The sequence below is a fragment of the Cebus imitator genome, unplaced genomic scaffold (genome assembly GCF_001604975.1).
Source record: "Cebus imitator isolate Cc_AM_T3 unplaced genomic scaffold, Cebus_imitator-1.0 Scaffold120, whole genome shotgun sequence".
Taxonomy (NCBI): Eukaryota; Metazoa; Chordata; class Mammalia; order Primates; family Cebidae; genus Cebus; species Cebus imitator.
Window position 1 is genome coordinate 5,573,058 of NW_016107435.1, and position 26,949 is coordinate 5,600,006.

General features: G+C 52.1%; 1 protein-coding gene across 2 annotated transcripts; it reads right to left on the reverse strand.

The window, feature by feature from the left end:
* Positions 1 to 21,170: 21,170 nt before the first annotated feature.
* DOK2 (docking protein 2) lies at positions 21,171 to 26,318 on the reverse strand. Of its 2 annotated transcripts, XM_017539709.1 has the most exons (5): positions 26,008 to 26,318; positions 24,681 to 24,962; positions 24,365 to 24,452; positions 23,122 to 23,306; positions 21,171 to 22,231 (listed from the first exon to the last, which is right to left on the reverse strand). In XM_017539709.1, the coding sequence occupies exons 1-5, from the start codon at positions 26,068 to 26,070 to the stop codon at positions 21,614 to 21,616; spliced, it is 1,236 nt and encodes a 411-aa protein (XP_017395198.1). In that variant the 5' UTR covers positions 26,071 to 26,318; the 3' UTR covers positions 21,171 to 21,613. The 2 variants fall into 2 exon arrangements, with proteins under 2 accessions (XP_017395198.1, XP_017395201.1); XM_017539712.2 differs by lacking the exon at positions 24,365 to 24,452 and having other exon boundaries at positions 26,008 to 26,189.
* Positions 26,319 to 26,949: the final 631 nt, after the last annotated feature.

A 26,949-nucleotide genomic window follows, 5' to 3' on the forward strand; every position in this document is an offset into this window, starting at 1 on the left:
CAAGACTGTCCCATTGCACTCCAGCCTGGGTGACAAGAACAGGACTCAGTCTTAAAAAAAAAAGAAAGAAAAGAAAATCTGATAAACTAGCCTCCACTGATCTTGGAGTTAGAGAACTCAGTGACAGCGCCATCATTGTCACTAAGGTGATGAGTGACTTTGGGCAAATCCCTTAGTCTCTCTAGACTTCAGTTTCCTCTCTACAAGAGCAGATAAGACAATCTTCAGGGTCTCTTTTTGCTCAGAATTCTGTGCTTCTGGGATTTTAGCTAGTTAATGTGTTCCCCTCTTAGGGACTCACATTTCACTTTGAAAAAGACTTTAGGAAAAAGATTAATAAATCAGAGGAATGAGTCCCCAGAAGTGAAATTCCAGGTTCAGTGGCATGTGGGGGAGAGATTTTTTTTCGGGAGGTGGGGTGAGGCACTTGTAAAATCACACAGTCAGCAACCAGCAACCGCTGCCTCTGTATGAGACCGGGTTCGCTTCCAGATGGTACCGCTGTCTCAGACCCCTGTGCCCCATGAGGCCTGCCCTGGCCCTTTGGGTGGCCTTCCGTTCCAGCAGAAATCAGGAAGTCAGATCTCTGATAGCGATAAATACTGCATTTTTAATTTTTGAAAAGCAAAATATAGGTATTTATTTAGATTCATGTCCATGTACACACACACACACACACACACACACACACACACACACACAGAGTTAGGGGCAGGAAACGGCCAAGAAGAAAAATCAGCTTTGACAACCTAATAAATGTCAATTTCTGAGGGGGGCTGAGTTAGAAGATGAATCCTCAGAACTTTAATTGGAGACATGATGCTCTCACTTTGCCGGCAGACCCGCCTCTCCCGATCCCTCCACAGATAGCAAAGCCCTTCCCTTGCTCTAATTGACAAGAGGCCTCTGTCTGCTAGGATTTGCCTCTGGCATGTCAAGAGGCCCAGGGATGGGGTGAAGGTGGTGCTCTAATGCCCTTCAGAGAGAAGAGGAGAAGCAGCAGGATTTGTGTCCAAAGGATACAAAAGAGAGCCCAGTGGGCCGACCAGTCACAGAGATGTGCCCTACACTGTGCCTGCCCTACATGAGACCCTGCAGAGACAAAGGGGTCCCTCCTGGCAAATGATGGGAGCGAGGTGGTGTTGCATGGTGGTGGGAGGATCGCTCCCCTGCCAGGCTCCCTAAAGTCACTGCCACTGCTGAACTTTGGGTCAAGTGTTTGACTCCTCTGTGGCTCAGTTTTATCGTCTGTGACATGGAGATCATATAGCACCTACCTGAACGCACTGTGAGAGGATCAGATGGGTTAATCGGGGTGGAGTTAACTCATGCACACTCATGCCCAACAGAAGACTCAGCGGTAACAGCCCTTCTTCCACTCAGCACAGCTGCCAGAGCTTTGGAGCCCACACTCCTGGGCAAACTGTGGAGTCTCGGCACCGTCACCCAGACAAGCTGCATGTCATGAGTGAGACAGTTCAGCTGTGACAGACAGCCACCACAGTGATCGAGCTGGGCAGGAGAAGCAGTCATGGCCACCAACACCTGGCCCGCCACTGCATTCTAACCACCACTTTCTAGTAAAACACCAAGGATCAGTTTTCCTTTGAGACCCCCACTCTAACTTCTGCCACCTCCAGAACCCCCAAGCATTCTTTCTTTTGGCCTCCTACAGACTCTAATCTTAGCCAAGAAATTTAGCTCATTTTTATCTTAGTAATAGTTCAAGTAACTAGCATCTGCACAGTGCTTTGCAGTTTACAAAGGAATGTTTAGTTTACATTTTTGAATTGTTAATAAACTAACATGGTTCAAAATTTTAAAATCTGTATTGAAAGGTAAACAGTGGGCCAGGTGTGGTGGCTCACGCCTGTAATCCCAGCACTTTGGGAGGCGAGGGTGGGAGGATCACAAGGTCAGGAGTTCCAGACCAGCCTGGCCAGTATCGTGAAACCCCGTCTCTACTAAAAATACAAAAATTAGCCTGGCATGGTGGCACATGCCTGTAATCCCAGCTACTCAGGAGAATCACTTGAACCTGGGAGGCAGAGGTTGCAGTGAGCTGAGATCATGCCACTGCATGATCTCAGACACCAGTCTGGGTGATGGAGCAAGACTCTATCTCAACAACAACAACAAAAAAGGGCAGTGAGGAGTCTCCCTGTTACTCCCGTCTCCTACACTTCCAGCCCCCAGCCTCAGCCCCAACAGGTAACCACTATTTTCACTTCCTCAGAGATCCTTCTAGAGTTTCATTCTGTATGCATGAATAAATATTTCTATTTCCCCTCTTTTTATTTCATTATTTTTTAGAGATGGAATCCACTACATTGCTCAGGCTGGTCTCCATTTTCTGGGCTCAAACCATCCTCCCGCCTCAGCCTCCCAAAGTTCTGGGATTATAGGTGTGAGCCTCTGTACCTGGCCTCCCTGCTTTGTAAACACAAATGTAGCATGCTATATATACACACTGTTCTGTGCCTTGCTTTTCTTCACTTGATGAGATGTCTTATACATAAGTACAAAGCTTTCTGTCTCCTTCCTTTTTATAGCTGCATAATACTCCATTGTGTGGGGAAAACAAAATATCTTTTTTTTTATTATACATTAAGTTCTGGGGTACATGTGCAGAATGTGCATGTTTGTTACACAGGTATACACGTGCCGTGGTGGTTTGCTGCATCCATCACCCTGTCATCTACATTAGGTATTTCTCCTAATGCTATCCCTCCTCTATCCCCTATCCCCCTGCTATCCCTTCCCTAGCCCCCCACCCCCCAATAGTCCCCGGTGTGTGATGTTCCCCTCCCTGTGTCCATGTGTTCTCATTGCTCAACACTCACTTATGAGTGAGAACAAGCAATGTTTGGTTTTCTGTTCTTGTGTCAGTTTGCTGAGAATGATGGTTTCTAGCTTTATCCATGTCCCTGCAAAGGACATGAACTCATCTTTTTTTGTGGCTGCATAGTATTCCATGGTCTATATGTGCCACATTTTCTTTATCCAGTCTGTCATTGAAGGGCATTTGGATTGGTTCTGAATCTTTGCTATTGTGAATGATGCCACAACAAACATACAAACAAAATATCTTAAAGAGACCCCTCTTAAGCAGCATTTACATTGTTTTCAATCTTTTCCCATCACAAACATTCTGTAACAAACAGCCATAAACAAATCCTTTGCACTTATGCCAGTGTATTTATAGGACAATTTCCCAGAAATGGAATTGAGATGTCAGAAGATATGTGCATTTAAACCGTGGATAGATACTGCCAAACTGCCCTCCCTAGAGGTTATACACATTTATCTTACCACATCTACTTCCTTACGACTTCATTCTAACTGTATAATCAACTTTCTGGACTTTTGCCAATCTGATAGGTGAAAAAAATTGTTACTGGTGTAATTTTAATTTACATTTCTCTTATTTTGAATGAGGTTCAGCATGCTTGTATATATTTAAGAGCTATTTGTATTTCCTTACCCTAAATGTGCTTTGTTAGCCATTTATCTCCTTTGTCTTCACAATCCCCCTGTAAGAAATGTGAGATCAGTATTAATAATATGTGCATTTTAAAATGGTAGGGCTAAGACTCGAAGCATTTAAGATACTGGCTCAAAGCCTAGGCTGGCGTGGAAGGGCCAAAATACCATCTTGCATTTTTTTTTTAATTGTTTTATGTTTGGGACAGTCTCAATTGAGTGGTGCACTTTTTTCTTTTTTCTTTTTTTTTGAGACAGTGCCTTGCTCTATCACCCAGGCTGGAGTGCAGTTGCACGATCTCAGCTCACCTCAACCTCCACCTCCCAGGTTCAAGCGATTCTCCTGCCTCAGCCTCCTGACTAGCTGGGATTACAGGCACATGCCACCACACCTGGCTAATTTTTGTATTTTTAATAGTGACGGGGTTTCACTATGTTGGTCAAGCTGGTCTCACACTCCTGACCTCATGATTCACCCGCCTCGGCTTCCAAGAGTGCTGGGATTACAGATGTGAGCCACCGCACCTGGCCAAGTGATACACTTCTTAGCTGCCTTCAGATTGTCCCCATGAACCTAGAATGGTGCTGAGATGTGGCGGAAGAGTGAACCAGGGAACCATGGGTATCAAGCCCTGGTTTCTTGCTATGGCTCTGTGAGTTACTGGCTTCATGCCTTTGGGCAATTCCCTTGACTCTCAGGCAGACTTTCCATATCTGTAAAGCCAAGATTTGAATGAAATAACCAAAGTCCCTTCCAGGAAATGATTACAGTGGGAAGCACTCCATGAATCTTTTATTATTATTTCTTTTTGAGCAGAGGAAATAAAACGGTTTTCAGACCTCCCAAGATGAGAATGTTCAAATCATATCCGTTTATGTGAACGTAGTCTAATCAGGGGCGGTGAGCGAGGCAGCAGGGGAAGGGATTAGGGGGTCTTCAGGCAGTATTGTGAAGTGGGGAGGCTGTTGAAGTGGTATGTTGGAGTCTGCCTGTACTGAGACCCGATTGCAAGATCTTTTAGGAGTTTTGCAAGCCAATTGACATCCCATTGATAGCTTGAAACAGGCCATGGTGGGAATATTTCCACCATAGAAATCAGCAAACGCTACATGTGATAGCATCCCCATCTCCCACACCCAGAGCCTGTATTCAGCCAGTTGTTCACCAGTATTCAGCTGCCAGCACATCGCTGCCTGAGGATCTACATGTCATTAGCAACAGGGGCACTGGAGAATTGACAGGACTGTCAGGGAGCATGGAGGTTTCTGGGAGTGAGAAGAGCTCACACAGCTCAGGACCCTGCTCAGACAGGGGCCACTGGGCCACACCCTACCTTAGCCAGGACGTCAGTTGACCCCAGCAGTCCACGTCATCTTCAAGGGTAAGAGCAATGACCCTAGAGCAAACTGCAGGGTTTGCAAATCCCTGCTCCCCACATACAAGCTGCGTGACCTTGAATAAGTTGCTGAAGTGCCATGTTTCAGGCTCCCCATCTGAAAAATGGGGAAGTAAGCCAGGTGTGGTGGCTCAGGCCTGTAATCCCAACACTTGGGAGGCTGAGGCGGACGGATCACCTGAGGTCAGGAGTTTGAGACCAGCCTGACCAACATGGAGAAACCCCGTCTCTACTAAAAACACGAAATTAGCTGGGCATGGTAGCGCATGCCTGTAATCCCAGCTACTAGGGAGGCTGAGGCAGGAGAATTGCTTGAAACCGGGAGGCGGAGGTTGCAGTGAGCCAAGATGGCATCATTGCACTCCAGACTGGGCAACAAGAGCGAAACTCTGTCTCAAAAAAAAAAAGAAAGAAAGAAAAGAAAAGAAAGAGAGAAAAATGGGGAAGCAATAGCTATTACCCCTACCTCAAGGGGTTTTTGTGAAATTAACCAGTTAACACATAGGATGAATTTAGAACAGTAAATGTCTGGCACCATCAAGTGCTCAGGAAGCCATTGCTATTGTCATTCTTTCACTAGAGCCACAGGGTGAGACTCTGGTTGGAGAGTCCTGGGAGCCAGGTTTCTGGTCCCCACTCTTTAGCTGTGAGATCTGGAAAAATTCTCTTTCCTGCTCCAGGCCTGTTTTGCTATCAGTAAAGAAAGGGATTGGGGCAGATATCACTGGGATCCTTTTAGCCCTTCGCTTCCCTAGTCTAGTGCTATAGTCCCTTGACCCTGTCGGTTCTCATTAAGGACACTCCTGCGTCACCACCCCTGGGAAGCCTTCCTGAGTGCCCTGATAGAGTCAAGCCTCCTTCCTCTGGGCCCCACACACCAGCACTGTGTCTGTGAGCCCCTGATCATCTAACACACCATATCTTGAATACCTGCCCACCTCCCCACTAGATTCCTCCAAGCAAGGATATGCCTCTATTTTGCCCAGGCTGGAAGTGCAATGATGAGATCTTGGCTCACCGCAAACTCCGCCTCCCAGGTTAGAGCGATTCTCCTGCCTCAACCTCCCTAGTAGCTGGGACTACAGGCACATGCCATCATGCCCAGCTAATTTTTTGTATTTTTAGTAGAGACAAGGTTTCACCGTTTTAGCCAGAATAGTGTTGATCTCCTGACCTGGTGATCCACCCACCTCGGCTGGGATTACAGGTGTGAGCCACCTCGCCCGGTCGCCTCTGTTTTCTCCTCTATCCCCTTTCCTGGAGAAGACCCTTGCCCTTCCCCAAAGAAGACCCTCAATAGTGGAATGAGGAAGGGAGAGAGGCCAGGCACCTTCTGAAACATACCCTTACCTACCAAGCCTGTACCCTGCCCACTCTAAATGTCTTCCGAAACTCCCTCAGTCTATCATTTCCAGTCTGTCATTTCTTTATTCAGTCAATAATAGACTGGGTAAAGAAAATGTGGCACATATACACCATGGAATACTATGCTGCCGTAAAAAAGGATGAGTTCATGTCCTTTGCAGGGACATAGATGAAGCTGGAAACCACCCTTCTGGCAAACTAACACAGGAACAGAAAACCAAACGCCGCATGTTCTCACTCATAAGTGGGAGCTGAACAATGAGAATGCATGGACACAGGGAAGGGAACAATCACACACTGGGGCCATGTGTTGCTGGGGGGCCTAGGGGAGGGATAGCATTAGGAGAAATACCTAATGTAGATGATGGGTTAATGGCTGCAGCAAACCACCATGGCACATGTATACCTATGTAACAAACCTGCACGTTCTGCACATGTATCCCAAAACTTAAAGTATAAAAACAAACAAACAAAAAAACAACATCCCAAGCCTCAACTTTCTGCTAGAGAGTGACCCAAGCCCTGCCACAAGGCTGTGCTTCTCTGCTCCCTCCTTATCTTGGTATGAAACAGGAGAGCAATTGCCCAGAAATGGGCTGGATAATAATCCATGTGTGGGAGCCAGCACTACGTTCCCCCCTAGTCTGGGCTGGTCCAGAACTTGCCAGCTGCACTCGCTCCCTCCTTCTGCTGGCCCAGGAAACATCTCCAGCTGGTGGTTTGTCTGGGGGCTGGCTCCCCACAGCCCACACCACTGGGCTCCGAGAGTTCTCTGGCTGTTGCGGCGTTGGGTGGAAGAAGGGAATGGGCAAACTCAGAGGGCAGGCCCCAGGGCACTCGAAGCTTCTGAGGGCCAGCAGGGACCCCCTTCAGTTCTGTGTCCTGGACAAGTCGCCTACCTCACCCTAGTCCTGGCACTTGCAGAGGAGAAAAGTCTCTCCCTCCCCTGGTAGCCAAGCCTGCAACCAGAAAATCTGCTCCCTCCCCCAGCCATAACCTGTCCCTCCCCGTTGCTGTATTTTTCTCCATAGCACTTACTGCCATCTGACATATCATAAATTTTATTTGTTTTTTGTGTATTGCCTTCCTTTCTCGAAAGAAAGTAAATTCCACAAGGGCAAAGGTTTTTATTCTTTTTTTCACTCTCTATCCCCAGGACCAAGAACACTGTTTAACGTTTCATTAGTACTTGATCAATATCAGTTGAATGAATGAAAAACTACATCTGTTGCCCTCAACCCAAACACACCACACAACACACACACACACACACACACACACACATGCACGCACACACTGATTCTTCTATCCAGATCAAATTTCTGGCTGTTACCTATTTTCTGCTCAGATGATAAAACTTGAGTTGTTGGCTGATAATGAACTTAAGGCATGACCACTTTATAGAGGTATTTGCATTTTACAAGGGAAGACTTTAGAAGTGATAAAATCTTTCTTGAGTCAGTGGAGTAAAGCTATAATGAGTGAATTATATGGGGAGACTTTTGGGGAACCCTCTCCCCCCATGCTCAGAGTGCCTCAAAGCAGATCAGCACATAGGAGTCAGGCCCCCACATCACACAGCCACCAGCCACACCCCTCAGCCCAGTTCTGCTCTCCCTCATTCTTGGGGAAGATGTATCAGCTGTCCTGACCACTGAAATCTCCATCTCACTCTCCTTCCCTAGCCTAGCTCCTCCACAGAAGGACTTATTTTATCTTTGTCCCAGCAGTCAAGTGGGGCTGCTGGGCATGGACTTGGAGCACTGGGAAGCATGGCTTTCTAGAGTGGGGATTCCCAGCTAGCGCCAGGGGTGGCCCAGTCCTCTGCTACCAGAGGCCTCTGGCATTTCATGGAGGTGTTACTAGGCCTAGAATCTCAGGTGCCTGCTTGGAAGAGCCAGCCAGCATACTGACACTCTGGGCATCAGACCCAGTAGCTTAGGACAGGATGATTAAGGATGAAGCAGGGACTCTGCAGAGTGAAGGCCATCTGGGGATGATTGATGAAGTCATCCTTACCAAGCATCTAGTTCATGCAAAGCATGTGGTTTGGGTCCAGGCAGAGGAACATCCCACGGCACAGGTCACCATCTCCTACCCACATAGCCCTCATCAGCTCTGATCTGGTCAGGGTGTGGGCTGCTTTACTGGAGCCAATCAAGAGGCTAGGCTTGAAGGCAGAGGGTACTTTTCAGATTGTCCCTTTACTTTGGAAGTTCCCATGGGCAAGTGGCGGTGAGGCTTTTCCATCAGGGCCCCAGCCTGCTCAGCCAATTCTGTCCCTGCTTGGGAGTGTTCTGAGCAGGAGGAAGGGATTCTCTGGAATGGGAAGCAGGGAGAGGACATTCTGAACAGATGCTGCTCCTGGGGCCAGACCTCCTGGAGCTGATGGCATGATGCGGCTGCCCTTCTGAGCACCCCCTCCTGGGGGCCAGAGGAAACCCTGAAAGCTCAAGGCAGCAGTGACCTCAGGATGCCCACAGACACCAGCAGTGACAAGCCAGGGGACATTCAGATATGAACGCATCCAGACACTGCAATAAAGCACACCCTCCCAACCCCAACTGCTCAGTGCTGCTGGGGTATACCTTCAGCAGCCAGCACATTTTGCTCCGATCACACAACTGCTCCCAAGGTCTTAGACAAAGCCTCCCCTGCAGTGGAGTCGGTAAGGAGGGTTTCTGGACTGTCCTAGAGTTAGGGTGGAGCTCCGGCCAGAACTGCTCTCTTCTGTGGGGGGCAGGACAGCATGTAACAGGCTCCAGGGAGCCCCTGTGCTCCCTTCCTGGCCCCTAAATGCAGCCCCTCCATCCAGATAGCCTCCATTGATCTGCTGGAGATTGTGCAGACTGGTCAGTTCTCCATCCCATTGTTCTTGCAGCTCCAGTCCCCTCCTCCTCGACCACCCATCATCTGTCCACCTGCCTGAATCACATCAAGGGTTGGAAGGGGCAGCCTCTTAAAGGAGCCCGGCCCAACCCTTGGGTGCCATATCAGCTGCCCACAGGTACCAAAGCCTCCCTCTGCCCTGGGACGTTTGCACTTGGTTCTGACTGTGCAGTCTCTGGAGAGCCCCAGAGGGAGCCGGCTGAGCTCACAGCAGGTGGATCTAAGGGTCTCTAGACTTTGTCCTCTCAGTGGGCCTGTCCTGTGTCCTATCCTCATTGTTCTCAGTCTGATGCCTCATGGAAATTCCAATGACCCCAGAGATGTGAGTTGAGAAAAATGTAGACATTTGCTTGCCATGCAGGACTCTGAAGGATGATCACGACTTACAATTCAACATAGGTACACGACTTCCACTCTCATCCCAGGATCTTCTTTAAGCCATGTAACAACCCCCTGAGGTCTCCCCCATGTTTCTAACCCTATGTGACAGATGAAAGATCCCAGCTCAGAGCAGTGAGGTGACTTGCCTAAGTCAGCGCAGCTATCAGGGAAGAGTCCCTGGAGTTAGCTCTCTTGCCACTGCCCCTTGGAAGTCTTCAAATCACAAAGGAAGGAATCTCCCCGAGAGACAGTAGCCAGCAGCATGGCCGGCAGGCAGCCTGGCACACTGGGAAGGGCTCGGCCAAATCCCAGCTCAGCCACTTAGGAGCCCTGGCAGCCTGGGGCCAGTTACCCAGTTTCTGCGAACTCACTTTCCTCATCTGCAGAACACAGAGAGCATCCATGCCTTTCCAGAAAGGAATAAAGGAAAACGTGGGGTGTTCCAGATCTAAGAAGTCCTGTGCCCCAAAAGGGGCCAAGGCCACTGCACCCCCAGGAGGACCCCCATGCCCAGTATTTGGGACAATGTGACATGCTGCAACAAAGGAGCCTCTGCAGCTAACTGCGGTTTCCATAAACAGAAGCTGCTGTCTCACTTCCTCCTGTAAGAGAGATCTCTGTGTCCATAATTCCCTTTGTAAAAGGAACAAAGGACGGGCACCGTGGCTCACGCCTGTAATCCCAGCACTTTGGGAGGCAGAGGCAGGCAGATCACCTGAGATCAGGAGTTCATGACCAGCCTGGCCCACATGGTGAAACTCCATCTCTATTAAAAACACAAAAATTAGCTGGGCGTGGTGGCACACGCCTGTAATCAAAGCTATTCGGGAGGCTGAGGCAAGAAAATCACTTGAACCCGGGAGGCAGAGCTTGCAGTGAGCCAAGATCATGCCACTGCACTCCAGCCTGAAAGACAGAGCAAGACTCCATCTAAAAAAAAAAAAAAAAGGAACAAAGAGGACCAGGTCAATGTCTGAGAGGAGAGTCAAGAGAGAAAGCTACATGAAGCGGGCAGGGCTCAGGTCAAGGATGATTCACTCTTAGAGACAGCCGTTCCTGGTAGCTGAAGCAGGTGAACCCAGCTGGGACCCAGCCCAGCGGCGACAGGAGGGAGAAGAGGCAGCTGGATGGGGAGTTGTCTCTAAGACCAGCTTCCCAGGAAGAATGAAGCTGGATTTTATAGCCACTTGCAGGCACCTGTTAATGAAGGACCTCAGTCCAAGAAAAGTGCCTCCCAGGTATTTGTGGCTGTCCCCAGGGCCTGGCTCTGTGTCTTCTGGCACTGGTACCATCTCCACCAAGACCTCTGCTTCTTCACTTTTATGTTCACTGGGTGCCACCAACACCCAAACTCTTGAGGCTGACAGTGCTTGGCATCCTGTAGCAAAGTGAGGAAATTGTCCCATTCTCTGCTCTGTTTCAACCTCAACTAGATGAATGCCCAAATGTGCAGTGAGTGTCCAAAGGCCTTAAGAGCTCTAAGTGAAAGAGGCATGTTCAGAGAGAAGTCCTAGAGGTAGATGCCCAGAGGTGGCTCCACTGTGGTCTAATGGTGCCACCTGGACTAGTGCAGTGCACATCCTGTGCAGCTGTCCATGGTATCTCGGTAGGCACTACACAATCCTCAAAGTACCTCATCTACCTGACAGCTTGCTCTTTTGCCTTGATCAAGTTTATCGTGCTTGCCTAAGCCCTCATTATAAATGGCGTCTCCTAAGTTTACTCATTGCTCAAGCTACATGAGCTTGCACAGAGAACCTGCAGTGCAGTCTCCTTCCTTCAGGGTCAGTTCTGTCCCAGGGAGCTCCTCTGTCCCTCATGCTACTGGACCCATCCTACCATTTCTCTAGACATAGCTGAATCCCAGAAGTGAGCCCCACAAGGTTTAAGTTAAGACTTTGAACCTATATTTGCCACATTCCCTCTTGGTAAAGTCATTTCTGCTGTCTTGCTATCCTGACAATTTCCCCCAAACAAAAGACAATAAAATTAATGGGAATTTTGAAGATCTTCTGATCCAGGCCTATCATTCTGCAGATGGGAGAATAAGGCCCAGAGAGGGAAGAGACTTGCTGGACAGCCCATGGCCAGTTAGTGGCAGAGCTGGAATCAGAGCTCCTGGTTGTGTTCCCTGTCTAGTATCCATTGTCACAGACCCACCGAGGTTATGGGTTGATGAACAAACCAAGATGCTCAGGCACAGTGCCCTCTGCCCCAATGCTGGGCTCACCTGCCTTTCCCATCAAAGAAGTCAAAGACTGGCCTAGCCAACATGGTAAAAGCCCGTCTCTACTAAAAATCCAAAAATTAGCCGGGTGTGGTGGCGGGCGGCTGTAATCCCGGCTACTTGGGAGGCTGAGGCAGGAGAATCTGGGATTGAACCTGGGAGGTGGAGGTTGCAGTGAGCTGAGATTGCGCCACTGCACTCCAGCCTTGGGTGACTGAGCAAGGCTCCACCTCAAAAAAAAAAAAGTCAAAGGTGACTATTTTTTTAGGAGGCAGCTCTATTTTGTCTGCTGGGGAACAGGGCCATGTGCTGGGCCAGCCACGCCAGAAGTCAGGACCAAGAGAACGGAGATTGGCTGTCTGGAGGGTCTGATGATGACCGACGATTCGAATGTCCTGCAGGGAGAACCTACAGTCTCTGCTGTAGGTTCAGGCTGGGTTTGCTGGGCGTGGCTGGTCAATTTGGCCCAAGTGGTCCCGAGGGCCCCAGACACTGAATGTCTGGCTCTGGACACCAGTTTCTACTTCCAGCAAGGCTCATCTCCAGCTTGCCAGGCCTGCCCACGAAAGCCTACTGAGTGCTCTGTGTCCAGTCCACCCTGGCTGGCCATGCTTCTGTGAGCCCCCAACCTCTCCTCCATCCCCCCTCCCACCCCAGAGCCAGCCAGGTTCCCATTCTCTTTCCGCCAACAGTCTTTGAGAAAACCAAATTGTTTTCATTGCTTCTTGGCCATAATCCCCAGATTCAGACAAACCAATCTTTTTTTTTTTCTTTTTTCCTTTTTTTTTTTGGAGATGGAGTTTTGCTCTTGTCGCCCAGGCTGGAGTGGAATGGCCCAACCTCGGTTCACTGCAACCTCCACCTCCTGGGCTCAAGCCTCAGCTTCCCAAGTAGCTGGTATCATAGGCATGTACCACCAGACCCAGCCAATTTGCATTTTTAGTAGAGACTGGGTTTCACCGTCTTGGCCAGACTTGTCTCAAACTCCTGACCTCAGGTGATCCGGCCACCTCAGCCTCCCAAAGTGCTGTGATTACACGTGTGAGCCACTGTGCCTGGCCAGACAAATGAATCTTGCAGGCAGCTTGGTAGGGCTACACCCTGGCTTTGGTAACTGCTCCAGCAACCTCTTGAGACTTCTCCTTGCCTTGTGGTCCAGCAGGGTCATCTTGTCCCAGTTGCCCTACCCCAAGCCATTCCTAGATGAACCCTCATCACTATGGAACCTCTGGTTCCTTCCCTAGACCCTGCCTCTGGTTGTTTCTTCGTGTGTCCCGCTCCCTCCTCTTCAACCAGACCCAACCCAGTTCGCTTCGGCATCCCAACAGCCCTACGCCTATCTGGCCTCGTGCATACTCATGGGCCAAGTGGTTCTTGTCTGTAGGTGGAAGCAGGAATCCGAGCCCAGAGTTGCTGCACCTTACTCTGAAGTTGCTTGCTGGGGAAAGCTACACCTCAGGAATCAAGGTCAATGGTAACACAGAAGGAGTTGTCATCAGAAGAGGATGGAAAGGGAATAGGTCCTTCCAGCATGGGCAGCAAGGTAACCAGCAGGAAAAGAGCAGTTCAGCCTCAGCTGCCTGTAATTAACCGGGCCCCCAGGCTCACTCCCCAATGCATTTGCTCAGAGCCATGCAGTGGTGGCATTAGGGAGGGGAAGAAACCCTTGTTCAGTGATAGTGGCCCTTGCAGGAAGGTAGAACAGGGGATCAGAAATCTCCTTCCCTTTTGCTCTCCCCCATCTACATTAAAGTTCAGCCATTTCCCACTGGCCGGGCGTGGTGGCTTATGCCTGTAATCCCAGCACTTTGGGAGGCCGAGGTGGGCGGATCACCTGAGGTCACGGGTTTAAGACCAACCTGGCCAACATGGTAAAACCCCGTCTCTACTAAAAATACAAAAATTAGGCGGATGTAGTGGTTCATGCCTATAGTCCAAGCTACAAGGGGGTGCTGAGGCAGGAGAAGTGCTTGAACAGGCGGAGGTTGCAGTGAGCTGAGACTGCGCCACCTCACTCCAGGCTGGGCAACAGAGTGAAAGACTCTGTCTAAAAAATAAAAATAAAGAAAAAAAAAATCTCCCTGTGGATGAAGGAAGCCCTGACATTAGTGACTGAGTCCTTTCCCTGAAGCACAGCCATAAACAAATTCTCATAACATGTAAAACACCTGAGAAGGATTCATAAATTAACTTGGCCTCAGTTTCCGAAAGTACGAAAGTTCCGTAAGGCTGAAGTGTTGGTAGAACCCTTTCCAGATCGGACATCATGCTCCTTGAAATCTCTGTGGTTAGGAGTTCTTCAGCTCCTGGGGCTCCCAGAAGGCCCGAGCCCACACAGGATGGAGAACGAGGTGAGGACTCAGGCACAGGGTGGGAGGTGGGCATCAACGGAGGGAAGACAGGGCCCATACCCAGGGCTGTCTGTACCTCCATCTGCAGGCCTGGCTGCCAGGTTTTGAGAACGCGCCACGCAGCCCCCAACTGCAGCTCCAGCTCAGGGCCATTCGCACCCTCTGGGGGCCCCTGGAGACCTCATTCATCCCAGTGACCCAGTGACGCCTCACCCCACGGCATCTGCATTTAAAAAGAAGCCTGCTAGGAGAAGGAGGTGGGATTCTTGGCATGGGTAGGGGGTGTATTTCTGGAGAGGGAGTCCTCCCAAGGGCCACAACTCTTTACGCACTGGAGATCACCTGTGTAAAAGGCAAACTGGGCGGCTTTTATTCTTCCAAGCAAGAAACAGTTATGTGTGCCTACCTCGCGCCAGGCATTGTGTTAAGTGTCAGGAATGGAACAATGGACCCGGTAAAGTACGAACCCTGCCCTTTGAACATTTGCAGTCTAGGGGGAGAGATGGCAAACTCCTGAATGTTCTCTTGGCTCCTTTCTGCCCTCCTCCTCCCCGGCTTCCTCCTGAGTAGTTACTGTTCCCAGAGCTCCTCTGTGGCTGCAGGGCAGGGGCCCTGGGGGTCTGTATTGATCATACCAGCTGGTGAGCCCTGCCAAATGAACCAGGGGCTCCTCCCAGCAAGGAACCTGCCTCTGCACCCTGATGAGCCGCCTGCTGGGCCGTGCGTGGATGTGGCAGCTCAGATGAAAGGAGGAAAGCCCCCCGTGGCTGCCTGTTCTCCAGCCTTGCCTGAAGCCAAAGGTCTTCTAGTCTATGAAGCAGCTTCCTTTCACTGCTCTCCCATGTCTGGGCATAATAGGCCGCTCGAGCATTGCTCTGCCCAGGTGTGCAAATTCGCCCCCGCTCAAGCCCCCCTGTCCAGCATCTGAAAGGCCATTCACGCTGCTCTCTTCACCTCTCCTGAAATACTCTTCTGCTTTTGTGCCTTCTATCAAAAGCTTAGCTCCTTCCCAACCAAGTCCTTCCACCCGCAAAGCCTCAGTTCACCCACCGAAGGCAAGGACGTCTCTGCTCCCCTATGCCTCCATTGTCTTGTTGGTAAGACAGGGATGTCTTGCCTTGCCTGCCTGGCAGAGCTGTTGGAGGTAAAATGAGCTCATGAATAATCTCAGAGCTCTGTGTGTGTCAGGCACTGTTCTCCGAGCTGGGCATTTATTCACTCATTTTATCCTCACCACAAGCCTCTGAGACACATATTATCATCATCTTCATTTTTCACATGTGCAAACAGATGCAGCTGCCCAGAGACACAGCTAGCAAGTTGCAGAAGCAGAATTTGGACCCAGATAGTCAGGCTACAGTCTGCGTACTTAGCAGTCCACACTCAACTGCCCCCAAAGCAGTTTGGAAACAGAAAGTGCTGTGTCAACTCAAGAACATTCTTATCATCTTAAATTCGGGTGCCCCCTAGCCAAGCACTAGGACCCCATCTCCCTCACAAGTCTGTTGGAACCCAGTACGCCCCCATCTGTTCCCCTACCCCGCCTCCGACCAGCCATCCCTGGCCCAGGGATCCAGGAGCTAGGCTTATGAAGAGAATTCTGACCAGGCGCAGTGGCTCATGCCTGTAATCCCAGCACTTTGGGAAGCCAAGGCAGGCAGATTGGCTGAACTCAGGAGTTAGAGACCAGCCAGGGCAACATGGTGAAGCCCCATCTCTACTAGAAAATACAAAAAATTAGCCGGGTGTGGGAGGCTGACGCTAGCGAATGGCTTGAGGTCAGGAGTTCGAGACCAGCCAGGGCAACACGGTGGAACCCCATCTCTACAAAAAAATACAAAAACTTACACGGGTGTGGTGCATAGCTGAGTATGGTTGACAGGTCTGTCCTGTGGTCCCAGCTACTTGGGAGGCTGAGGTGGGACGATCACCTGAGCCCAGGAGGTCAAGGTTGCAGTGAGCCAAGATCACATCACTGTACTCCAGCCTGGGTGACAAAGCAAGACCCTGTCTCAAAAAAAAATAAAAAGCAGAGGGTTCCAGAGGCTGCAGGGAGGCAAAGAGGAGAGAAGCAGACTTGGCCAGAGCCTGGAGATTGATAGGTTCTGCTCCATGCTGGCTAGCATAGGATCCGCCCGGGAGCTGAAGATGGGAGCAGGGCAATGGTGAACAGCCTCCTGCCATGGGAAAGCCGGCTTGAGGCCTAATCAGATCAGATCCCCCTTCCAGCTCCTCTGGCTCCTTTCCCTCCTCCCCCCAGCTCACTGACCTGCCACTCTTACTTCCCAGCCCTACCCTGCCTGAGGTTTCCAGCCACCCCAGTTGCTTTTATAAATGGCCCTCGCAGGCAGTGGGCACCTTGGCTAATTGAGTCAGCACCCAGGAGGCAGGAGGCAGGAGGCAGGAGGCTGGTTAGCATCACGGCTGAAAGGCGATGGCAGCAACAACTTGAGTGGAGTCGTCAGGGAGGAGCTTGCAGGAGCAGAGAGTGCCAAGGAGCTGGGCCTTTGTAGATTCTGAAGCTCCAGGGTGATAACTCACAGGGTGGGGATGGCGGGGCGGCCTGATTACCCCCACTGTCACAGGCTGACACCATGGACCACTGGCCAACATACACACACACACACACAAACACACACAGCACTCCTATGCTTTAGGAAAAGAAAATCCAAGAGGAGGCAAGAGAGGCAGAGAAGAAAAGGAGCAGGAAGAATGCTGCTGTATGCTGTATGTGCACACCTCTGTGCTAGATGCCAGTCATGAAGCCATCCTTACCTGCCCCAATGTCACCTCTGCATAATAATTAGCAAATCAAACCAGTTTCTAGGTGTCCTGGTCACAGCAAACCTTCTCATGGTGTCAACAGCTATCTGACTTCAGACCTTGGAGCCTTCAAGAGACCCTTCTGGGTGGATCAATCACTTGCTGTGATACTGCCCTGACCCCTTTGAGGGCAGCTGATTCCTTACCTATGAATTTGCCCCTGGGCAGCCTGGTGGCATAGAAGCCCTCCAAGGAGGCCGGCACAGTGGCCCGTGCCTATAATCCCAGCACTTTGGGAGGCTGAGGCAGGTGGTTCACCTAAGATCAAGAGTTTGAGAACAGCCTGGCCAACATGGTGAAACCCTGTCTCTACTAAAAATACAAAAAATAAGCCCAGTGTGGTGGCAGGTGCCTGTAATCCCAGCTATTCCGGAGGCTGAGGCAGGAGAATCGTTTGAATCCAGGAGGCGGAGGTTGCAGTGAGCAGAGATCATGCCGTTGCACTCCAGCCTAGTCTACAAGACAGAAACTCCATCTCAAAAAAAAAAAAAAAAAGAAAGAAAGAAACCCTCCCAGGAGGATCTGACCTCCACGTGTCTGTTTCAGGAGGGCGATCCCTCAAGCAAACTCCTTCATTCCTGCATTCAGTGAACATCTGGCTGCCCACTCCACCCCGCAAGACCCTCGAGGGTGGGGATGGGTCCATGCAGCTCCCCAGCTCCTAGGTGGGGCTGGTCCATGAGCAATGCTCCATGGCATTTGGTTTTCTGTTGTTTTTGCTTTTGACCAGGGCCTCACTCTGTCACCCAGGCTGCTGTGCAGTGGCTCAGTCACAGCTCACTGTAGCCTCAAACTCCTGGACTCAAGCAATCCTCCCACCTCAGCCTCCCTAGTAGCTGGGACGACAGACAAGCACCACCATACTCAGCTAATTTTTAAATTTTCTGGGGAGATGGAGTTTCCTCATTTTGTCTAGGCTGGTCTCAAACTCCTGGGCTCAAGTAATCCTCCGGCCTCAGCCTCCCAAAGTACTGAAATTACAGGTGTGAGCAGCCGTGCCTGGCCCGTGGCATTTGTTGAATGAAGGAAGGTACACATTGCAGATGGCCGTGGTGCACTTGAGGCCGGAGTGGCACTGACACCATTCTCCAGAGGGTGGCCCACCCCTCGATTACATCTTCTGAGAGGGACCCTGATGGCCTGATCAGCATTTTCTCAACAACGGTCTTAAGGACTTTCATTACCCCTCCCAACTTCCCCAAATGCTACTTCCCCTACCCCTCCAGCCCTCACGCCACCTTTCCCGAGGGCCCCAATCAACCACTTCCCCTTTTGAGGCACAGAGAGCATTGGAATGGAAGAAGCAAAGTCCCTAGATCTGGAAAGTGACAGAGAGGGGACGAGGGAGCAATGTTCAACTTAGGACCCCGCACCTCTTGGAGGCAGGGTCCACACATCTGGGAGTGGGATTCTGAGGCTCTGAAGGGACGCTGTGACACACAGAGTCCTCAAATTATCCCCAAGCCCTTCGGGTAGTAAATGGCTTCCTTCAGGGCCAAGCCCCTGAGCCTAGCGGTGGCGAAGCTCCCAGTGGCCTTTTCCACAGGCTAACACTGCCCCCTGCCGGGGTGAGGCAGGACAGCCACTTCAAATGCCACCTTAGGAAATCCGAAATGTGGCTGCCTTGCCAAAGAGAACCCCCAACTCCCACCGCTGGCCTGAAGAGGGGGAAGAGTAAAAGCCTTAAGGGCAGTGGGGCCTTCCAGCCTTCAGTGATCCTGAGGCTCGGAAGGGATGGTGCCGGGAGCAGCCCTTCTGCACAGACAGGAAGGCCCCCACTGGCTCTCCCCAGGCAGCTCATCCATTGCTCAAGTTCCTTCAACAAGGGAAAAGGCCACAGTGAGAGGAGAAACAGAGGTCACAGCACACCTGGGAGGCGGACGTCCATGCCTAAGTCTATGCCCCTTCTCCCTCCTGAGCTCGAGTTCTTCTGTCCAGCTCCAGGACTTGTCTTGCTGGATCAATGCCAGCCATCTCCCTCTCAGCATATCAGAAACTAAGTTCATCTCATTCTCAAGTCCCAAGTCTCAGGACCGGCATGGGGACTCATGCCTATAATCTCAGCACTTTGGTAGCTGAGGAGGGCAGATCACTTGAGGTCAGGAGTTCAAGACCAGCCTGGCCAACAAGGTGAAACCCTGTTTCTACCAAAAAAAAAATACAAAAATTAGCCTGGCATGGTGGCTCACACCTATAATCCCAGCACTTTGGGAGGTTGAGGCAGGCAGATCACCTGAGGTCAGAAGTTCAAGACCAGCCTTGCCAGCATAACTAAAACCCCAGCTTAACTAAAAATACAAAAAAATTAGCCAGATGTGGTTGGTGCATGTCTGCAGTCCCAGCTACTCTGGAGGCTGAGGTGAGAGAATCACTTGAACCCAGGAGGCAGAGATGTCAGTGAGTCAAGATCACACCACTGCACTCCAGCCTGGGCGGCAGAGTAAGATTCTGTCTCAAGAGAAAAAAAAAAAAAACGAAAAACAAACCCAAGTCTCTCTAGAAATGCTCTTTCTCTGTGTTCCACATCGAGTATGAGTCCAAGATCCGCAGCGGCTAGCTCTATACCATCTTTTGAATCCAGTCCTTTCTGAATTCTCCCTTCCTTCTTTTTTTTGAGCCAGGGTCTTGCTCTGTTGCCAAGGCTAAATGATTCTCCAGCCTCAGTCTCCCAAGTAGCTGAGACTACAAGTGTGCACCAGCACACCTGGCTAAATTTGTTTGTTTTTATAGAGACAGGGTCTCACTGTTGCCCAGGCTGGTCTCAAATTCCTGGGCTCAAGTGATCTTCCCACTTTGGCCTCCCAAGTTGCTGGGATCACAGGTGTGAACCACCATGCCCAGATGAATTTCCCCTTTTCATTTTAGTCCCAACCTACCCCTTCCTACCCCAAGTCCATCCTCCACAGGGCTATCGGGTTATTGCCCTAAAGCTTCGCTTTTATGGGACTCACTGTTCAAAAGCCTTGAGTCGTTCTACCTTTCCCTCTAATTAGGTACCAATTCCCCCTTAAGACAGTCAGAACCTGCCTTCCCAACTAGATTGTGTCACCTTCCCCGCGCTCTGGGCGTAGAACTCCGTCCTGAACGCGACACATCCATAGGTCCCCGTGGTTTCACCCACACTCGCATCCCTATCCAAGATGCTCCTTCACACCCCCGAAGCTCCATGGAATTCCTTCCCATCCGTAAACGCCTACCTGAAATGGTATCTTTGATATGAAGCCTTTCTTGTGCTCCCAGCAGACAGTTATCTCTCCGGCACTCACGGCCCTGTCTGGCCCCTTGTGGCACTCACACCCACTGTGAGACAGACACCTGCACCGCATCTCATCTCGTCCGGTTCTGGGCTGTGTGCGTCTCGCAAGCCAGGCAGTGTACAGCCTCCCACAATCAGTGCCCCTGCTTTCGGCAGAGTACGCTGATAGCAGAAATCCATGGACACACCCTGCCAGGAAAGCAGGTTTGATCAGAGGACCAAGCACAAGGACATAGGACGACCTGCAGGGAAGTAGGTGCGTGGGGGCCTGGGAGCCCAGGGCCAATGGGAATCACAGAGCTGGAAGGCTGTTCCGTGCCCACATGGTGTAACCCGCTCATTTTTTAAAGATGTACTCAAATCTCAGGGAAGGGAAAGAGCCTAGGGCCACAGAGCAGGTGACTCCCACTCCTGGTGTGTAAGAGGCTCCATCAATCCAATGCTTTCCTTCCTTGCAGTTCAGCTTTCCCTTGCTCCCCAGTGTTTCCCCCACCATTTCTCTGATGTTGACCTTATCCCAGCAAAGGGGAGACAAGCTTGAACACTGTTCTCAGGGTGCCCTGCTTTTTTTTTTTTTTTTTTTTTGAGATGGAGTCTCACACTGTTGCCCAGGTTGGAGTGTGATGGCGCAGTCTCGGCTCACTGTAACCTCCGCCTCAAAGGTTCAAGAGATTCTCCTGCCTCAGCCTCCTAAGTAGCTAGGATTACAGGCACCTGCCACCATGCCTGGCTAATTTTTTAGAGATGAGGTTTCACTATGTTGGCCAGGCTGGTCTTGAATGCGTGACCTCGTGATCCACCCAACTCAGCCTCCCAAAGTGCTGGAATTATGGGCGTGAGCCACCGCACATGGCCTGGGTACCCTGACTCCAACGGGCCTCTGTGAGATTACTGGAGCCCAGCCTAGGCCCCGAGGGCACCTTGCAGCTGGGAGAGGATGTGATCAAGGGTGGTCAGTTGGAGTCTTCACCCCCACAGCATTCATGCCACACAAAAAATGTTTCCAAAGTGCTTTAATGTCACTGAGAAATCTGAAAGCTGAGGAAGCTGCCGCCACCCACCTGGGAGCCTGGGCCTGGGCTGTCCCTGAAGTGGCCATCAGCAGTCAGAAGGCCTGCACAGCCAAGCAGCCCACGCAATTGCTGACATCCTTTTGTCCTCTGCCCTAAATGCCCCAGGTTCCCCCTCAGCTGGGGAAAGAAAGAGGAGGAAGTGGAAAAAGAGTGGGAGGAGGGTGGGTCCTCCAGGGCACCCTTCCTGCTTTGGGATGGTGACTCACCCAACAACCCTGGGAGAGGCAGTGTTTCAGCCCCAAGGAAGGCAGGCCAGGCCTCGGGCTCCAGAGGGACAGAGGAGGGTCTTCTGATGCTGTGGCCATGAGGAGTCACCAGCAGAAGCCAGGGACAGGGGATGGCGGGCCATCCCTCTGCTGCCTCTGTCACTATGGGCCTTTCTTAAGTACGACATTGTCATACTCAGTTCCTGGCTGCCAGCCAGAGGCAGAGAGATCCTGCCCGGCTGGGTGGACATGCTGGAGGACACCGGGGTCCCTGTCAGCTGTTGCCTGTTTCCTCCAGGCCTCGCCCTGGGGCACCTGCGGGCTGTCATACAGGGACAGGGCAGCCACTCCCTCAGGCTCATCATATATGTGGTCAGGTCGAGGGGGTGGGGGCTCCTCAATGCTGTCGTACAGAGGGTCAGCCAAGAGCTGAGGAGGGACTGCCAAAATGCCCCTGAAGTTCTTTCCCAAGGAACGGGCCACTGCATCGAAGGGCACGGCATACTCCCCCTCCGGGCCCTGAGGCCGTGGAGCAGGCACCAGTGTGGTGGATGAAGGCAGCGGCAGTGAGTCATGGGGCCGGGAGTAGGGGCTCTCAGGCCGGGATAGCGAGGCGGGGATTGTGGCTGGCTGGGGTTGGGGTGCAGCAGGGGTGGCATTCTTCTGGGCAGAGATGGCCTCTTCCAGGGCCAAGAAGATCTCATTGCCTTGCAGGGTTTCAAACTCAAAGTTGCCCTCTCCGGAGGTGCAGCGCCGGCCTGCCTCGAAGGAAAAGGTTACCTAGGCCAGGGAGAAAGCAGGTTATTGACCAGCCAGAGGGCAGGGATGCTTCTTTCTTTCTTTTTTTTTTTTTTTTTTGAGATGGAGGGTCATTCTGTCACCAGGCTGAAGTACAGTGGTGTGATCTCAGCTCACTGCAACCTCTACCTCCCGGGTTCAAGCGATTCTCCTGCCTCAGCTTCCCAAGTAGCTGAGACTACAGGCATGCACCACCACACCCGGCTAATTTTTGTATTTTTAGTAGAAACAGGGTTTCAACATGTTGGTCAGATTGGTCTTGATCTCTTGACCTCATGGTCTGCCTGCCTCGGCCTCCCAAAGTGCTGGGATTACAGGATGAGCCCCCGCGCCGGGCCCAGTGATGCCTTCTTAAACCCTATCTATCTCTAACCCAAGCCCTGGGACCTCCAGCTTCCCTTCACCGGAACTGTTGGCGCCTCCTCTGCAAGCCCTCTGTGCTTTTCCCTACGAGCAGAGACTTGACTCTCTCCTCTCCTGTCTCTAGGCCCTTCCTGCTCACTGCCCCCTATTTAAGGATGGAGCCAGGCACTAGTTCAGCCGCCGTTCACCCCTCCACGGTCTCTCCACCTCTTCTCATTCTCCTTCCTACTCCTTCCTTCCCCTCCACTTCTGCCATCTTGTCACTCTCCTCTTCTTTGCTTCACTCCGTCTCCCTCTCCTGATCTCTCCCATCCCCTTGATGCTTCTCTTCTCTTCCACTGGCCTTTATTCTCTGCCTTTGCTTCCTCCCACCTCCTCTTCCCCACCATCCTCTCTGCCTCCGATGGCTTCCTCGGCCTCGTCTGGCCTCCTCTGCCTCTCCCTGATCACCCACTTTGTTCGTAGCTTATCCTTTCTCCCAACCCAGCCCGATGCAGCTTCCCACTCACTTTGTCCCGCCCAAAGCGCCGCAGAAACCTGTAGGGCCAGTCGTACAGCTGGGTCCCTGGTTCAGGCCCACCCCACAGCTCCAGGGCACTCTCCCCCATCCGGAGGGTATAGGACCCCCGCAGGTGGCACCTCTCACTGGCTTCTGTAGATCTCATGGTCACAGCAAATGCCTTGCGGTGGCCAACTGGGGAGAAGAGAGAGAAGGCGAAGGCAGTTAATGGGAAGGAGATGGCCTGCCTCACCACTGCCCAGTTCTAAATGAGTGTGCCAGAAGTTTTCTAGAAAGAATATTATCCACGTACTCATGACCCCCTGTATGGGTCTTGGAGGCTGAGCTGGTCTGTGCCAGGTCATACTCCCCAAAAGGCCAAGTACCTCCACCCTCTACCCTAGTAGGCCTCATGCCCCTACCCACATCCACCCCAACCTCGTGCCCACATCCTTCCTGCCCGTTGCCAGAGCCACAGTCTTGTCTTCCCCACCCCTTTGCTCACCCCAAACCAGTCACCTCCCCAATCCCATCACCTCCCCAATCCCTACGGTCACAGCTGCAGGTGAAGCCTGGTCCTGCCCTCCCACTGCCAGGGCCCTGGGGAGGTGGAGCTTAGATGGAAGGCAGATGAAAGCTTCTTCTCCCTCCACCAGCTCCTCAAAAGCAGCACCTGGGCTGGGTGCAGTGGCTCACGCCTGTAATCCCAGCACTTTGGGAGGCCGAGGTGGGTGGATCACCTGAGGTCAAGAGTTCGAGACCAACCTGACCAACATGGTGAAACCCCTGTTTCTACTAAAAATACAAAAAAATTAGCTGGGCATGGTGGTGGGCACCTGTAATCCCAGCTAGTCAGGAGGCTGAGGCAGGAGAATCGCTTGAACCTGGGAGGCAGAGGTTGCAGTGAACTGAGATTAGGCCATTGCACTCCAGCCTGCTGGGGGACAAGAGCAAAACTCTGCCTCAAAAATAAAAAGGCAACACCTGGGCCCCTAGCCTTCCCCTCTCCCACCAGCAGGCCCTAGGTAAGATGAGGTGAACCAAAGAAGAGACGCAAGGCAGGCCAGGCTCCCCTCCCCTATGCTGGGCTGTACCTGGAAGTGAAAAAGAGAGGCTGATAAGGTGGCTGGCCCCAGCTGGGGGTAACCACAAGGCAGGAAGACTCTGGGCCAGCAGCTAGCTGGCCCACACCTCCTCTTCACCTCACCCTAGGGAGAGCCCCCAGGGACAGCAGGGCAGCCCCCGCCCCTCACCTGTGGCCGCACAGCTGTACAATTCATTTTCCTCCATGCAGGGCCGGCTCTGCTTTCCCTCTGGCCCCGAGAGCTCCTTCCTCTGCCCCTGGGAAGGAGGCCCCAGGTCTCACCACCTTCCCCATACCCAGGCCCCCCTCTGACCCAGGCCTCTTTGCAGGGCACCCAGCCTGCTGGCTCTGTTTGCGCGCTGGGTTCGAGTCCCCCTCTCAAGGAAGCACCCTGACCTTGACTCCTCTAACACCTGCCCACAGGAAGCATCTAACACCCTGGCCTGCACGCCCCCTTGCCCTTTCTGCACCCCAGGGTGACTCACGGGGAAGGCCAGGAGGCAGATGGCCTGCACCCAGTCGCTGCGCTCCACAGTGGGGGCCGCCAGCAGGTACAGGCGCTCCTTGGTCTCCAGGAAGAAGGCACTGGTGTCCCGGGGGCTGCTGGCCTCTCCGCCGGCCTCGGCCACCCGCAGGCAGTCACTGAGGCGGATGACCTTCCGGGCAGCCTCACCCCGACGCGGCTTCTCCGGGCTCTCCTGCAGCTCCAGCCGGGCCAAGGCGCAGTCCGACTCTCCATACAGCGCGGCCCCAAAGCGGCGCCATTTCTGAGCCAGAGGCGTGGGAGGCGGGGGCCCAGAGGGGGCCACCCAGACACGGGGAGATCGTGACTCAGGGGGAGAAGAGGAACCGTGGGAGGGGGACCGGGGCAGCCACGGGAGATGGGGAGGGAGAGGTGAAGATCACAGGAGACCCAGGGAGGCAGAGAAGAGGACAGGGACTGCAGGAATCAGAAAATCGGAGATCAGCCGCCAGCCCCGAGAAGGAGGCCCACGAGCAGGAGCACAGACTGCCCAGGCAGAAAGCAACACCGGGATGAGCCCAAAGCAGGCTGCAAGAAGCCCAACGGGCCTGACCCAGCGGACTCCAGTCCCAGGAAGGAAAGCCGGGCAGTGGCCAAAGCCCAGAGGAGGGAGTGAGGAGGGCAGCCTGTGGCCCGGCCTAGAGACCTCATTCTCCTTCTGTGCTAATTCCTGAAGAAGGCCCCACACTCCAGGAACGTCTCTCCACCCTCCTGAACCTTGCTGCCTCACTGCTTGATAGTTTGGACCATGAGAAAGAGACAGGTGTGCCCCCAATGTTGGTCAGCTGGGGGATGAGGACTTCCTGGTTCAAGGAGGCCAGGGAAGGAGAGAGAGGATGGACAGCTGGCTGGGTCCCGGCCCCCAAAGGCCCCAGGCATGAACACCAGCCACATGCACCCCACTAGGGTGGGGAAGGAACTGCTCCCGTCATCCTAAACTGTCCCTCCAGCTGCCCTTCCCATTCCTTTCCAAGATGTCCTGTGAAAAGAAGCCAACACAGGGTAAAAGAGCAAAAGAGGCAAGAGATGAAGACAGCACATCCCGCTACCCCCCCCCACCCAGGGCAAACAGCCCTCAGCAAAGAGCACCGTTTGGGACCTGGTTGGGGCCTGGTTCAGGAGACAGCGTCTGGTAGGGAAAGAGCCCTCCCAAGGTTGAGCTTTGAGTCTGACTTGGTGGGTGTACAGTCAGACCTATAAGGGTTTTCAATATGAAACTCTGCACCCCAGGAATTTCTAGCAGCCCTCCAGGCCCACCCCCTCCCCAGCCCCAGCCCAGCCTCTCCTACCTTTCCAAATGTCTGCTGCTGCTGAAGATACAGGAAGCCCTGCTTCACTGCCCCGTCTCCCATCCTCCGACCATCTCGGAGCCCCTGGCTTCAGCTCTCTCCTTCACTCCTGCCCTCTCCTCTGTCCTCTCAGCTGTGTGTTCCCCTTCTCTGAAGTTCATTTCCTCTCTGCCTAGAGTTTTCTACACTATTCTAGTCTGCTCGATGACGACAGGCTGATAGGCCCTGTGGTTTCTTCTGAGTGTGTGTGTGTGTGTGGTTTTTTTTTTTTCTGAGTGAGTTTTATATACAAGCTTCCTGCATTTTCAGTGAGTTACAGACAATTTCCAAAAAGGCAAGTGCCATCTCTTCAGTGAGCAACAATTCAGGTACAGAAGTTGGCACAGGGAGGCACCAGCAAAGAGGGGCTGGCCTGCTGGAACAGAGACCCAGAAACCAAATTAGATGGCGAAACCAATAGCAGAAGGGCCCCACCTCAAGCTGTATGCAGGTTGGAAGGGACAAACCACTAAGTTACATATAAGAAAATCGAGGCTGGGAAAGCCTGAGGAACTTATCTGAGGCCACCAAACCAGGCTTCTCAACTCTAACAGGTAAACCACACATACGACATGGCACAGAGAGACACATAAGACAGCTCATGTGGGCATAACCAGACACCACTTTGCCATACACCGAGAGAGAGAGAGAGATGCCGCCATTTAACTACATGGGAGCACTCCCTGCCTGCCAAGAACACACACTTACACCAACCCTGTAAAGATTCTAGAAACATGATCATCTCCTCTGGAGAAGGAACTGACTCCCCAAGTACACCTCAACTGCTGGACTTTTGCCTTCTTTCCGGCATTCTTGAGCATTAGAAAGAAGCTTAGGTTTCATCTGCAAATTATCTTACGTTTCAATAGCAATCACTTGCATATATATTTTGAAAATGCCTCA